This window comes from Cicer arietinum, chromosome 6 (genome assembly GCF_000331145.2).
Source record: "Cicer arietinum cultivar CDC Frontier isolate Library 1 chromosome 6, Cicar.CDCFrontier_v2.0, whole genome shotgun sequence".
In the NCBI taxonomy this organism is placed as follows: Eukaryota; Viridiplantae; Streptophyta; class Magnoliopsida; order Fabales; family Fabaceae; genus Cicer; species Cicer arietinum.
Genome location: NC_021165.2, coordinates 66,351,965 through 66,368,700, shown reverse-complemented (window position 1 = coordinate 66,368,700; position 16,736 = coordinate 66,351,965). Strand labels below are relative to the sequence as shown.

Below are 16,736 nucleotides of genomic sequence, written 5' to 3'. Positions count from 1 at the left end.
TAATAATAGTAATAATAATAATAATAATAATAATAATAATAATAATAATAATAATAATACTAATAATAATAATAATAATAATAATAATAATAATAATAATAATAATAATAATAATAATTTATAAAACTAACTCCAATTAAGTAAAAAAATCAACTCAGCTCCAATTTACTCGAACAAGTTTTGGGTTTAAAATGGACTTCTGAAACTAAAAATCATAAACTTACAAATATGGTTGTGCAAAAAATCTGGTTATGAAGTCCAAATCCAAAATCAGATCCAAATCCCTTTTAAATATCCGGTTAAAATCATATGGTTATAATCCGGTTGGATAACCACTTATGTTTTATATTTGGATTTGGTTTTTATCTGATTTTTATCCACTACCAATATTTTGATAATTTTGAGATTTTATTTTTTGAAAAAAATTTGAAATTTTTTTTTCAAAAAATATCAAAAATAAATAAAAATAAAAACTTTATTTTCTCAAAAAAAAAATTTAATTGAATTTTTTCTCGAAAAATTTGGTGAGAATTTAAAAAGAAAAATTATCCAAAAAATTAATTTTTTTAAATAACTGATTTTTAAACTATGAATAAATATTTTTTAAAAAAAATAATCAAATTTTATCCGATTTTGAAAAAAAAAATCGATTTTAAAATTAAAATTTTCAAAACTGGTTATTTAACCATAACCAATTTTACAATTGGTTTTAAACCAAATAATGGATTTGATTATAAATCTAAATTCATATATTGATTTTTTTAAAAAAAAACCAACCATGAATAGATCTATTTACAACCAACCACTCCGAACGAATCCTTATTAGGTATTTTAAATATTTCTAATTTTGAATTTTTGAACAAGTGAAACATCAGTCTTGATTCTTGAGAGACGAGAGCTAAGCAACTTTTAGCAGTTAGCTAAAACTAATCATTGTTGGATTATCTATATAATCAAGTTTTTAAAATAAATATTGGAGACAAAAATTATTATTAATAATGATCATATTAATGATCATTTTACAATCATCCTATACATAATTCAAACTTTGTCCTTTGAGGAGGTTACAAGGTCAAACATTTACTACTAAGCTGACACATCAGAGAAAATATAATCAGACCTAAAAATAAAATTTTATAATATTTATCAAATTTACGATGAAATATCTCTAAATATTGTAACTTTTTATGTTTATTTTACTTAAATAATATATATGTGGGTTAGGATTATTTGACATTGTGATGTGCTATGACACTTTTAATAATTCTTAATTGCATATTTATATTATAAAATTTACTAAATACCTAAGGTATAGTTAAACCGAAAAATATCAACATCGTTAAGTTGAACATCATATTTCAATGTTAAACTTAAGACCTTGCAATTATATGTGAGTTTTAAGTGGTGTTTACTGCTACGTTAACGAACCTAGAAAAAGTTCAATATTGCATTTCATGTCAAAAAAAATGGACATTAATTTTAAATCAATTAATATATATCAAAATTTATTCCTTTAATAAATGTTGATATTTTGATTGTCAATTTATTCCCGTAGTAACTCTTATCTCTACAAACTTTAGAATTCACTTATCCAACTGTATAATTTTCTTTTAAAAATAAAATAAAGTATCAATTGTAATATTATACAAGTACAAATATCCAATTTTTTTTTTAAAAAAAATGCATAATAATTAAAATAATCTAAAAATAATTAATTATTATATTTCACAAATTTAGGGAGTCTCTAAACTTCAAATAAAAGTGATCATAGATAGAACTCAATAAATGACCGGCTACTGCCGGTCACTTCTCAAAATTCTTTTGCATTTTATCTCTCATTTATTTTTACAATTTCCCGTCTTTAAAAGGCGGTTATATATGCAATTGAGTTACGTGTTTGTGGTTGAAGATGTAACATTGCCCAAACTATTAAGAATGCTGAGATTTTTTGTTTGTAGACAAGACTTTACCACCAATTAAAGATTTAATGAGGAAGGAATTGTTTATTGAAGCGATGATTACGAGAGTAATTGGAGATTGATTTTGCCCTATATATATGCATAGAGGTAGAAGATGGTAAACACAAAATAATTGACAAAATAAAAGTAACCGGTTGTAGCGGGTTATTTACCGAGGTCCACATATAGTCCCTTTTATCTGAGGTTCATATTAGAAACTCTCACAAATGATTAAGTATATTTCACATTTTTTTAGACGATGTACGTCCAGTGTTTAATATTTTTTAAGTTGATATTTCTATTTTGATTTTCTAAATTAGAAGTATAATGAACTTATTTCGGTTCAAGAGGATATTGAATGAATAAATTTGTTACATGTTATGAGAAAGTTAAACTTATTTGTTATACTTATTGATTGAACAGGTCTTATTTTAAATTTTGTGGCAATTGTTAATCTCATTATCAATACAAGTTTCATATATTTAGAATTTGTATGAAGAATTACAATATCATTTAATTTGTTAATCACTAGATTATTTAATAAGAAAATACATAAATAAAATTTATTTTATAATTGAACCATAAAAATTAAAATATGACTGTAGGGAATATACGTAATCCTGAATTAGTGAATTTGACATCATTTATTACTTTACCAAACTCATAAATCTCATATCATTGAAAGCAAAATAGATAGGATTGAAAGGTGGATAAATGTCCACCACTTCATTAAAATAAAATATAAAACATGTGGCTCCAAAGAGGACACCCAATTGGGTTGGAATATGGATCATAGGATATACGGCTATCACTTTAGTACTACCATTTTAGCAATACAAGAAAAAATCAATCCCTTGCTTAAGAGAATGAGACAGTGTTTCAGTCATATCTAGTTAAGTGGTCACAATCCTCAGACAGACAAGTCAAAGATTAATCATCATACATAATGTATGAAAGACAATTTTTCCAAAACTACCTAATCTACACATACACTCCAAAATTGTAGCAATTCAAAAGGGAAAAAAATTAAAATGGGTACATGGGATGTTATTAAAATAAATTGAGACACTTAATTCCTTAATTGAGCTCCCATATCTAAAAATTGTATTTTTGTTATGAGTAATATTTCAGCTGCGTGTCATTTTAATCATTATCTATATTTTCAAAAGAAAAACATCACACAGATAAGGAAATACTCGTTTGACATAATAAGAGGGGGAAAAATCAAAATAATAATATGATATATTGATCAAGAAATAGAATGTTGAACGAGAATAAAAATTAATATGTTTAAGAGTTGTTTTCAAAAACACATTTCAAATTAACCTTATATTTTATAATAGTAAAATAACACATTCTTAAAATACTGATATTTATTTATTAGTTTAACATCTTTTAACATATATTTTTGTATACCTAGCAACCAGTAGAACCTAATAATATTTTACAAGAGATATTTAAGTCACTCTATGCATTACACACAAACATTCAAAAGCAATGAGAGATAGATTGAAAATCCAAGTAGTAAGTTATCCATTAGATATAAATTAACATAGAGATCCAAACAATTTCATCAAAGTACTTACATGAAGGTACATAAAAAAGTGGTTCATAAAATGGTTGGTATAAGAGGTAGGAATCATCCGCAACAATTTCATCAAAATCATAAAATTAAGGTACATAAAAAAAAATGTGATCCATAACAAGATTCAAATGAGGTACGAGGTGAATTGTGAAAAGTGTGGTCAAAGTGGTCATTATAAGAAACTGTTTTGTGGCCTACTTGTAAAGGACATGCTAGATCAACCTAATTGTGTTTTTATTCCTGACAACACATCCAAAAGATTTAAACAATAATTACTAAATTATAGTATAAAGAATGCATATTGAGATTTAACTAATGGAAATAATAAAAGCGTTCAGTTTCACTTATGTCAATTATAAAAATATTCTTTAATTAATCTATATTCTTTAATTACTCTATTTCTATTTAAATCCACTATGGTTGGTTGTAATTAATAATCTTTCTCTTAATTAGTTACTGTCTTTCTCATGCACAGTAATCACTTATGAAAAACATAAAGAACCAACAAATTCAAATAAATACCTACTGAAATAATAAAATTGAATTATAGTTAGTCCAACCTCTCCTTACTAATTAATCCTAGAGAAATATTACTAAGCCATAGTGAGATTACCTATTAGATAATTAAGTTTTTTTTTACAAATATTAAATAATTAACTTATTTAGATTATTTATTCTTTATATATAGAAATCGAAACACAAAGATTACTTCAAACAATATATAGAAAAGCAAGCATAAATCATAAATTAAAAAATATAATAATACAAATGACATAAGATCCACCATCATAGCATATTAATTACACATATAACACATAACTAGAAATTAAAAATGTGTACCTTTAGGTTTCATGAGAATTGAGAGATACTAGGTTACAAAATTACAATTCACATAGAAATAAGAATGAGTAAAATCACTCTCTTTATTGTCTAGATTTTCAACACTGTGCTAACATCAGCCGATGGCAAAGACTTAATATGATGGGCCAACTCGTTATGGTTCTCAAAACAAGACTTAATACATAATAACTGATTGACTTGTGTTTAATAATAGTTGACTATAATTAATATAGTAATAATAGTTCCTAACAATTAATTATATCAACAAAGTAAGTAATTGATTAGTTACATTAATTAATCTTATGATGTATATCTAATGTTTTAAGATTTTGAATGAAGATATGGTATTAAAATTATTAGCGTTCTCGTTCTTTATCCAAAGTCTATATATGTTGGGCATTTTATACTCCTCTTGTGATCCAAGGTTTGATGTTCTTAGGTTAAATATTGATTAGTTTATATTCTACTTTGGTACATATGTTTAATGGTATATCAAAATAGGACACAACAAGGTCGGTCCTTGAAATTTAGGATCTTTAGTTGAATAAAGAAAAGATGTCTTTGTGATTATTTCAAATTAAATTTTTTATTTTTTTTTTAAATCATTAAAATTCAATTGTAATCAAGATTTTCAAAAAACCATTTTCAATTGTTGTCAAAACAAGACTGTTAATTTATCATGAGAATTAATAAATTTTAAATAAAATTTTAACAATTTCAATTTTAAAAACTATTTCTACAAAATAAAAAAGTTGAATGAAGAATTAATATTATTCTATATGATGTGCATATATTGAAAAAACAAATAAATATCTTCCACTAACTCAATATTGTATATCAAACAACTCAATTGTTCAAATTTATTTGATGACTTCTAATTCTTCAAACAATATTTTACCATCAAAACTAGAAGAACTATTACATTTTTGTGAATTTTATGATATTTACAATATATTTTAAGTTATTATCAAAGAACAATATAATTTTTAATATTAAATAAAATTTTAAAAATTCTCATATATAATATAATATCGTTCAAATATTCTTTTAAGTGGAGTATTTATTAATTTTTAATTTGAATATAATTTGAATTATAAATTTTTTTATATTGTAATATTTATATATCCTAATTAATATTAAGAAAGTAAAATAAAATTTGGTGCCCCTAAAAAATAGACCCTGGGCGGTTCAGGGAAACCACAGGGACACAGTGAATTCTGAATAGACTAAGTCTTTTGAGAGTGAGAACTAGCAAAAGTAAAAGTCCAAGGCCTTTTTTGACTGTATTGTTGTAAAGGTCCAAAGACTTAACAATTCTTGTCTTTTGCATTTTGGTTAAATGATTATGATTAAATGTGAGCTTGCAACTTCTGCTGCAATCTTTATGAACTTTTGTCTTCTCAAAAGAATGAGTGATGCTCCTTGATAGGGTCAAAAGATGGTTCCCCTCAAGTGGATCCAAAAATACCCAAAGAATGCATCTTGTCATACATATGGGAGCAAGTCACTAGGAATAAACAAATGGAGGGGCCTAGGCATTAGAGTTTTACTTTATGAACCGAGCAATCCTTTGATTCCTTTCTAAAATTTATCATTCATCATAGAAAATACAAGTAGTTCATTATGGTTAGTGTTGCTGCCAAACACCCAAATTTAAATATATGTCAAAAGAAAAACCTTAACTTACTTTTTTTCCTAACTCTAAAACAATTTCCTAGTGTGGATGGTTATTAATAGGAAGTTTCAATTTTCGATAGACACATCTAATAATGTTTTAAGACTTTCAATTTCCTACTTTATTTTCATTATAATTTGGTACAAACAACCACAAGCCTCAACCAACACAAAAAGATAATAGTTAGACTTTTAATTTTAATCATGACCCCTTGTAGGTTCGTAATAAGCTAGTTAAAGTTGTCAAAGATGATATCTTGCATGCATACATTTTCACATCTGCAAATGCACAAATGTTGTTTCTAAATTTCTAATCCAACCGAGTAGTCGTTACTTCCTTCTAAAATGTACTTGCTAGTTTCTTTCACAATCTCACAAATAAGGGTGTACAAAAACTGAAAAATATTAGATTGTTTTGTACTAAACAAAATAAAATTAATTAAATAATTTATGAAATGAATCACATATTTAAAACAGATCAATTAATTAAATTAATTTAAAAATCAATTTAACAATTTTAAAATTAATTAGATTTTTGGAGGAAAAAAATTGAAAATACTTTTTCTGAAAAATTTTCGATTTCAATTTTTGAAAAATAATCGAAACTTTTTTCTCATAAAAATTTTTATCCATGAATTTTTTATATCTATTTTTAAAAAAAAACAAAAAAGTTTATCATTTTTTCAAAAAATAATCAAAAAAAATTTCTCAATTTTTTTGTCAAAAGTATTTTCTCGAAAAACTGTTCAAAACCGATTTTAACTTCAAATTTATTTAAAATATTAAATTGATTTATATTTATCAATTAAATTCAAACCGATTCTGAACCGCACAGGTAATTTTTAAAGATTGAATCAGAAATTCAATTCAATGCAATTTTTGTACTATAAACAGACCTACTCACATATGTCCACTCACAACTCATCAACAAACCTCTAACAAAACAACCCATTAGGCTCCAACTCATTCGAATTTTCAGCCTCGAACATTTTCTAAAACATTGTTACTTTTTGTGGTTACGGAACCTAAAGCGCTTATTGCAATTGTTATGGCAAGAGACATTAATAAATCATGTAGAAGATCATAACAAACACAAATTGTTCCATTCAAAACAAGAGTCTTGCTAGGAACAAGTTATAATTTATGTTTTAGAACCACTGCAAGTAGCAAGTGGAGTGGAGATGAAAGCAGCTCACAACTTACTCATTCATAATTGATTGAACAAGATTAATGAATAAGAGTTGAATTTTAATTTTAATTTTAAATTAAAAACAATTAAAAAAAACAAACACATATCAAATTGTAAATGATAAAGAAAATTCTATTAAAAAAATGTATAATTATTCTCATAATCCCTTAATTTAATTTTATATAATGATTTAATTATTTATCTTCTTTTTTTTTCTCATTTCAGTATTTTATGTTTTTAAATACTTACGATGTTATCTTTTTAATAGATTTCCGTTAAACCAACGATAAAAAAACTATCAATTTCTTTTTCTTCTGCTTCACAATTCCAAAACCTTTATATGTTCTTCTCATATACCACTCAAAAAAATTCATGTTCACGGTTTCTAAACTTTAAATCTATGATCTCCTCATGTTTAAATGGGTCAAATTTACAGTCCTTGCATTATAGTTCTTTCTTTTCAAATGGAATTCGTGAGCTGACAAATTGTGTTTGTAGTTTAGAACATGTGATGCGCACAGTGACAAAATAAGATTCGAACAAAGCAAAAAAAATTTGAAATTATAAGAATTCTTCAAACTTAATTCCGATAGTGTGGATTTACGATTAACTTTCAGAATCAATAAACACATTACATTTCTTCTCATGTCAAGGTAAGTTTACGATTTCTTCAAGCTTAATTCCGATAATGTATTCTTTAATTCGGTCTTCTTATCGTTCAAATGAGATTTCATGGGTGGAGGAAGATGAGAAGAACAAACAAAGATTTTAAAACTCTAGAGAAAAAGAAAACGAAAATGAGAATTTTTCAATGTTGATTTAATGAAAATCCACTTATAAGTTAACATGACAATTATTTAAAAATATAAAATATTGAAATAAAAAATATAAATAAATAAATCGTTGTATAAAATTAAATTAAATGACCATAGGAATATTTATGCCAAAAAAATATGAGAAGTTCAAATTTTAAATTGAATAAACTTCAATGTTAAAAAATTATTAAGGAAAAAACACCGTTGGGTGACCATTCTTGGCGAACACGAACCAAGTATTAAACTCTAAACCAATTACTTATAACTCTAATCTGGTTTTCAAACTTTGTGATTAAACTTGCTCGATAAGAGGAGCAAATGTGATTGCTTATACCATAGTTAAGGCATGTGATTGCTTATACCATAGTTAAGGCAGCTAGCTACATTTTGGGCAAGTCGTGTTTTTTACTCTGAACATATTGTATTACCCAAATGAAATGAGTTTGTTACTTCCAAAAAAAAATGGATTTACACAGTTAAACGACCCAGCCAATTTGACAAGTTAGAAAATGCATAAGGACCCAGAGTAAATACAACTCGGGAACTGAAAATTTTGCCTCAACAGCAAAATATATGTGCCTTAAATTTTGCCTCAACTCCATAACATATTTCCCTTAAATTTTGCTCAGGTAATCAATACCAAAATAAACCGGCGTTTCTCACATTCAGCAAATTTAAGATCATCTTGGTCAAAATCATAACAATAGATTTGGGCACCCAAAACAATAGCTTGGTTAAAACAATCTACATTGATCTTAAAGACATTTGAGAAACCAAAAGTTTTGGTTAAAACAATCTACATTGTTGGGAGGCTTGCAATTGCTAACCATTACCCAAACCTAGTCAATGTTTTGTAAGGGAGGAAACCTCATGCCAAAATCACTGACAGTCAAAATAAATTATGCTTTAAAAAGTAAACAAAAACCTTCACATTCAATAGATAATAACCAATCTCATTTGAGAAACCAAAAGTCATCCATAAACATTAGGTTTATTTACAATTTAAGACTTCTAGCTGCATCACAAAATAAAGAAAACCAACTACTAACCATGCCAATCCCCTAGTCATTCATGACAAGGTCCCTGATAGTTAAGTTAGTTTGTGAACTAGTAACAATAATAAACAGCTAAATGCAAACCAAACAAGGAGAAACGATAAGTAAAGTGGTTGACAGAAAAACTTAACACGGATATAAAGGAAAAACTAATAAGTCTGAAGATTTTTGGAGAACAAAAAACAAAGAAACTACTCTAGGTCTGCCCATTGTGCAACCGTATTACTAATCTCATGCACCTTTCTGGCTAATTATTTATTTTAATCGATTGATTATCAAACTCCAAGATGTTAATCCACTAATAAAATAATTTCACCTTAACTATTTGGATCAAACCCCAATCTTCTTCTCACAAAGATAGTTAAAACTCAAGAAAATTGCAGTAATAAATGAGATTGATAAATTTAATATTGAATCAACAAGTTTTCATGCTCTGTACTTTGAAGGAAAACACTCAACTAAGATCTACCTGCTAATTTGATCACGGTAGCATTGGCAGCTGATATCTTAAAACCCCAAAACAGCTCACCTGCGAATCCAGAACTACAAAGGAAAAGGGGGCAAATGAGTGCACCGTCACAGAAAAGCAAACGGCTGCCATTCTTGACATATCAAAGATATGAAACCCAAACCCAGAACAAAAACAATTTTAAAAATGCAACATTTTTCCCATTCTTGTTTTAGCACCAGGTAGGTTAAGACACTTTTATGTGCATGCAAAATGAGCAATGCCATAGAAGCCAAGAAAACAGGTAGTTTACTAATTACCAACTGCCGCCATAAATTACACTGCTTGGTATTTTCATCATTAGGTGGCCCAAACCAATCATGAGTAAGTTCCACCATCCACAGCTATGCAAAAAAATTGTTGGTCCATTTCTGTTAGGTTTTACCATTTCCAACAGTAAGACATCAGAGCAACCAAAAAGTCACATCCCAAACGTCCTGTTGTATAGATCCCCAGAATTTGGCATCCGATATTTTGAATCATCGTATCCTGAGTAAAACTTGTTAAATCCAAGTCTTTCATTCCTCAAAAGTTCGGCCACACCCAGACCATTCCCACTCTGCACCTCATTCCACCCATTCCATTGGCCATTTGACAAGATTGCATTTGTAGACTGCTGCAGGGACAGCTGAGAGAAAGGGGCTAAGTTACTGACTTGGGATTGATCTAACCTCGAAGAAATACCATATGAATCGCCCAGTTGAGAAAAATTATTCCCAATTTCAGAAAATCTAAGGTTTTGCTGCTGTGTTAGAGATCTTTGCATCAGGAGTTGTAGTCTGGCCTCATTTTCAAAATAATTTAATTGTGGCATGAAATTTGATCGCATGTCCAATGATTGGCTGTTTTGTGCACCTTGAAGCCTCCCCTTGCCGACTGCCAAAATAGCAGGATCCATAAATTCAATGTCACCTGTGCCGCCAATATTTCCAGCTGAGGGTGTCTGATGTGAATTTCTCAAAAAGGAAGAATGATCAAGTAATGAATTCCCTGTCAAAAGGATAACTATCATATTTAACAAACATACAAAAACAACATATGGAAAGTAATAAAAGAAACCATAACTAACCAGATATGGAGTCAAAAGTCTGCTCTGATCTCTCATGCGAAGAAAAACCAGGAGGTGGCAGCCTACTTGGAATTGAAAATCCTGGCGGAGCTGAAACTTGTGCTCTTGAAATAGCTGTCAACCATAGCAAAATTATCATCATTAGATGAGCTGAGACAATGGGAAATTACAGGCCAAGCAATGCAAATATTATAGGGAGGGCAAACAAGTAGCCTAAAAAAAGCCTGTTTAAACCAACAGAAGCAATCGAGCAAACAGCTTCAAAAGTTGTAATGCTCCTTTGACACATCGGCAAATATTTCATACCAAATAACAACACAGATGATTATAATTACATACTACATACTTGGGCAATTGTTATTCAGTAAACCATAACTTAAAAAAGCTCTCCAACAAACTAAATAAGACAGTCAACAGTCAGTTCCATACAACATTGTGGGCCTTATAGTCAGTTCCACACCACAGGCATTGCTCCATTTCATCCACCCTACTTGGATCCTGGTTGGTATACTGCTCCATCTCCCCATTGCTTGAACTGTTAAACTTTTGGTATGTGCGTTCTTCAGTTTTCATCTCTATATCAGAAATATTAGAATTTGTATGTCCTTTGCTAAACTTACATTTAATATATTCTATTATACTTCTTCTACCTAGGAAAAAACATGTGTTTCCATGGCTTGTCTGCATGATTCTATCTTTTCATTTGTCCTGACTCAATTCTACTAAAACTATATCATCTGCAAACAAATGTGGTCGTCAAGAACCTACACAAAAAAGATGAGCTCAAAGCTAACCTTTGTAACGCTAGTCGGTGACACCTCCATATCCTTGAATGTTCAAACATAAGCCATCTGAACACTTTTCTACTGTAAAACCTTTAAATAACTTCTCGTCTTTTTGAATCCTCTAATAAGTAATAACTCTCCATCAATCTATGTAGCATGCATATGGCTAGCATGCTCAAATTCTCTAGCATAAAACCAATGATGTTCTGTAATGCGAGTTTCTTAATCTCTTTTCATGTACTCTCTCAAAACTTCTAAGTATGACTTGTAAATTTGATTTCTCTATGATTGGGGAATTATGTATGTCGTCGTTATTCTTAAAGAGGGGGATCCATTCATTTGGCATATTCTTAGACCTCATAATTGTAACACGTGTCTTTCTCTCTTAACCTCTTCCATTCCTCAATAGGTATATTGCCTAGTCCAGTAGTCTTACCAATAATGATTTTCTTTTATCCTTCTTCCACCACAAATGTGCAAATTCTTAAATAGTATAAGTATCCATCTTCCTTAAATATTGGCATAAATATTCCATGTTCCATCTTTTCTTGATGTCTTGCTTTGTAACCAATACCGTCCCTCTTCGTCCTTAATGAACTTTGCCCTGTTCAAGTCTCTTGTTTTCCATGCTCCATCTTTTTTTTCAACAACGGCAATGGTGGGTGGAAGTATTAGGTGCACAAAGAGGTGATCACACCAAAAAAGAGAAACTACTATTATATTCCCAAACTTTTGGGAACTCGGCAACAGAATACTGGCAAGACAATTCAAGGAGGTTATCACACGAGGCTCTAGATACAATGTTGAACAAGAGGAAAATAGAAAGGAATATGGTGAAACTGTGTTTAAACTACACAACGGACACTTTTAAATAGTCTTAAAAGCAATAAAATAAAATAGATACAAAGTATCTATCCCTATTTATAAGATATGATATGATAAAATCGAACACTAATGCTAAACGATAAACCAAGATATTCTAAGATAATATTAAGATATTATTTTATATTCTAACATCTCTTTTTCCTTTCAACAAATAGATCTTCAAAGCATAATTATATAATCAAATAACTCATGGAGCACAAAAATAACCAGACAACAATTAATTGCATTAGATTCAGCCAATTCCATTCATTCAGCAACAGGAACTCAAAATTATGATAAATAATTATAATGGTCATAGAAGAAATTTTCTAAATAGATTTTACTCAACCCTCAAGCAAGCATCACATAAAAGCTATGACTCAAATGTCAAATTGAAAAACAGTAATATATGAACAGAGATGATAAGATTAGTCACTAGCAATAATATAAAATAAAGCTACTGTATCCAGTCCAAGGAAGCAAGTAATACTTACCAGAAAGCTTATTGGAAGAAGAAATGGAATGAACGCTGCCTAAATTTTCAGCTTCATCGAAGTTACTAGTAGGAAAGCCATTTGCAACACCCAACTTATCCATATAAAAGTCTCTTTCTGCCAGATCCTGGTTGAGTGTGTGGCTCTTAACCTGTTGCTGGCTGACACCATAGGATGAATGTACATCGGAAGTTTGAATTTCGGATTCTTCTTGCCTTGCAAAAGAGAACCTTGACTGATTGTTACTTTGAATTTTCCAAGAACTAGATTTTTTTAAAGGACAAGGCTGGTCATCAGTATTGTCACCCAACAACTTCACTATATTATGAGGTGATGTTAGGGAGTCATCCCATGGATCAAAATCCATGGACAGAATATTTGAGATTATGCTACTTTCGCCCTTATCAATTGCAGGATCACATCCAGCATTAACAGTTTCACCAACTAATCGTCCAAGGCTTTGCCTGTTTCTTTCATTATTAAGCAAACCATTAGAGCTGCCACTAATCAATTTCTCAGGGTAACCATTACATAACATGCTAGACGAATGTAAAATAGATTCATCCCGAACTATATCATCAGAAGAAAGAGAACCAGCATTCACAGTATTACGAGGTTCATGCTGCATTAGACAAGGACTAGAAAGTTTTGATACATGAAGGAAATTTGTTGTCTTAGGCAAATAAGAAAGACAAACTTCTGGATCCTTCAGTCTTTGATTATCAAAAGATGTCACATCATCTTCAATTTCAGCTGTATCGGATACTACTTGAGATTGAGAATCTAATATCCCTCCACCCTTCTCTGTTGAATTAAAACCGCTGTTATCTGATATGGAAATTTTACCAGCCACATTAGTTGTTATTGTGTCTTCAAATCTGTCAACATCATATTGTGATCTTTCTTGAATTTGAAGAGATTTAGTCAAGACATCATCAGTAGGTGGGCTACCAGGCTTGTTTATACCAATGTTAATTGAGGAGAACTCACTGGACAAGTTCCGAATCACTTCATTGGTAGCAGACACTGCTTCCTCAGGACCAGAGCTAAAAGGATGTCCAGTAATGTTAGTAGAATTTAATGTATTTGCTATATTACAATTGCCTCTATCACTATCCCGGGACAATGGTCGAGAAGACAACTCGCTCTTCAGATTGACAGGCACAGGAGAAGAAGCATCAGATGCTGGAGCTTTTACACCTGCACTAGCCACACTGTCTATGCTATTATATTGTTTAACAGGTTTCTGAAATTCAGTTTTCACCCTAGGTATTGTATTATGACTTGCATCACTCGATGTAGGCCTCCTTGAACCATCACACTGTGCAGCAGAAGCCTGAATTGTGCCCGTAACAGCAGTAGAAAAGGCTAGTGTGCTTTGGACTGTATCAATTTTTGTTTTGGACAGCCCAGATGGATATGATAGACCTCCAACAGGTGGCTGACAACTTGTGGCCTGTGTACCCCTAGCACACATAAACATTGGAACCATAACTTCTTCAGATAAGTTCAATATTCAAGAGGAAATAAAATATTATCATGATACGTACCACGCAGCACTAGTGGGAAGAGGAACATGCTTCCCATTGATCCCATTGGAAGGCGGACTTCTTGCCGTGCAAACAGAGTTCTGTTACATAATTTAAATAAAAACATCAGTTTCTTTGTATACAGAAGAGGAATGCGAAAATACATTTTGCTAGCAGCATAGCAATTAAAGATCAAAATTCAAATGAGCACTGAATCACGACAAGATGAAAGCTAGAGCAAAAAAAAGAGGGACTATATGAACATGAAAAAAGGGTCTTACACTTGGAGCATTATTATTAAGAATGGGATTTCCTGTAGAATTATTTGTGCAATCATCTAGAGGGGGAGGTAATACATTCCCTGACCGCCGCTGCATATTGATTGTGGCACCAGTGATTTGTTGAACTCGACTTCTTCAAAATAACAAGAAAATTAGTGTATATTTAATAATATTTATTTGGCACTACATTCAATTCAAACAATTAAAATGTGCAACTGGGGAAGCATGATCTGAAAACACATATCAGAACACAATTTTGATTTCTGTGAAGTGAACTCCATCAGAACACAACTTTTTCATCAAAATGCAAGTAAAGCAATATTCTTCACCTTGTACAGCTCAAGTTAAACGATCACAAATACCTATTTTCAGCAAGGTTGGTATTTAATTGAATCATAATCAGCCTTATATCGAAATTATAAGTTACCTAGTGTAAGCCGAAATTATTTCATCTTTTGTAAAGCTGTCTTCTTGAGAGCCAACCTCATGCAGATACAGACAATCAGGGTTGGTGCAAGGCTGCTCATGGAGATTACTACTCAGTTAAAAGCATAATCAATTAAGGCACAATATAAAAATCTCAATAGACCTATTAATTTTCATACCGCATTTCGGAGCCATGCATGACAATATTTTGTGGTTCCAAAACAAGCCCTGAAATGTACAAGACCAAAAACACAATTATAAGCACGACCAATGGCATGTGTATGTTGTTTTAATAAAAGCAGGTATTTATACCTTAAAGGTCTACCCTCCAAAACAAATCCATGTACGTTTTGAATACATCGAATTGCTTCCTCTTCCTTTAAATAAGTAATATATCTGAAACAAAACCATAGCATTGGTATTAAAATTAAATGTATTAGACAATGGCAGTCAAAGCATGCTGATATAGCACTGCAGCAAGGAGTAAGATGCAATGCACACAGGGGCATATCCTTTTAAACCTGTGCTATGTACAGATATGGCCTTTTTCCTTCTTTTCTAATTTATAACCAACGAAAAAATTGCATTTGAAGTCTTTTTGCTGGTCATAAGCTTTGTCCCTTCCCCAAAGCTATACATACTCCTAAACTATATTATTTATCTCAATGACAATAAAACAAAACAGTAAGAGGTGTCTATTTACAGTAGTAACCAATATGAACAACTAAAATAAAATGATAATGCCTATAAGGAAACAGCTACACCACAAACTTGAAGAATGTGCTTACACACTGCAAGTATCATTAGGAAACTGTTGAATGACGCCAGCTGCTGTCCGTGACATTGACACTTTTAAGACCTTGCCATACTGACCAAAATACTCCCGCTTCTGGAGAAGCTGCAAAAATGCTGATATGAATAAGGATTCTCTACGGATAACAGACCAAAAACTCCAAAGAGAAAAGAAGAGAGAAGAGAGAGAGAGAGAGAGAGAGAGAGAGAGAGAACATGTGAGCAGAACAGAAACATGCAAATAATCTAGAGTGGAGGAGGTAAAAAAGTTACATCTTCATCTGCCAGATTGAGAGGCAATCCAACTATGTAAACAAGGTTCCGCTGAATCACTCGCACACTACTCAGCTGCTTCCGCCCATCAGAAGACTTAGACTTCGCTTTCTGATTCTTCACCTTTTTCTCCATATTAATTCCATTCAGCAATCTACAAAATATATACACACACACATCAAGAAAAATACACTATGAAAAGGTCTACTGTGGCCTTAGTATAAATAACTAGTGAAGCAAAAAGATCTAAGAAATGAAAAGATCAGCAACTTATATCTTCCTTTGATTGCAGTTCCAGCATAAAAGCTTTACAGATATTACGACTAGTATAGATAAATATATTGTAAACAGAATGACCTCTCACAGTTTGCCGCCGTCCCAACAATCTTTTCCTTATCGTAAGGAGAACGACACGCAGGGCATCGCCCATCGGTATCATCCTTCTCAGCCATGTCCATTATGTGGTGCCAACACCAGACACATATCTGCAATCAAGTAAAGATGAAAATGACATTCCTCATAATGAACCTCTGTGATAAACACACATCATCAAGAAACAAAACATAGATAACAACACATACACGCCTACATCTCAAGCA

The 16,736-nt window shown here is 30.7% G+C and overlaps 1 protein-coding gene across 3 annotated transcripts in view; it reads right to left on the bottom strand.

Annotated features, from left to right (window-relative positions):
- Window positions 1-9,763: 9,763 nt before the first annotated feature.
- The window catches only part of LOC101497319 (uncharacterized), a 9,357-nt gene continuing 2,384 nt past the window's right edge, over window positions 9,764-16,736 (bottom strand). The window contains exons 3-13 of one of the 3 annotated variants that reach the window (XM_012717318.3): window positions 16,495-16,622; window positions 16,138-16,291; window positions 15,861-15,970; window positions 15,385-15,468; window positions 15,252-15,300; window positions 15,074-15,165; window positions 14,647-14,779; window positions 14,387-14,466; window positions 12,837-14,302; window positions 10,694-10,807; window positions 9,764-10,614 (exon numbers count right to left, since the gene is read on the bottom strand). In XM_012717318.3, the coding sequence (XP_012572772.1) occupies window positions 10,046-10,614; window positions 10,694-10,807; window positions 12,837-14,302; window positions 14,387-14,466; window positions 14,647-14,779; window positions 15,074-15,165; window positions 15,252-15,300; window positions 15,385-15,468; window positions 15,861-15,970; window positions 16,138-16,291; window positions 16,495-16,622 (2,979 nt within the window). In that variant the 3' untranslated portion in view covers window positions 9,764-10,045. Of the gene's footprint in view, window positions 10,615-10,693; window positions 10,808-12,836; window positions 14,303-14,386; window positions 14,467-14,646; window positions 14,780-15,073; window positions 15,166-15,251; window positions 15,301-15,384; window positions 15,469-15,860; window positions 15,982-16,137; window positions 16,292-16,494; window positions 16,623-16,736 lie in introns of those variants that run through there. The other 2 variants (XM_012717317.3, XM_027335217.2) reach the window with 2 other exon arrangements.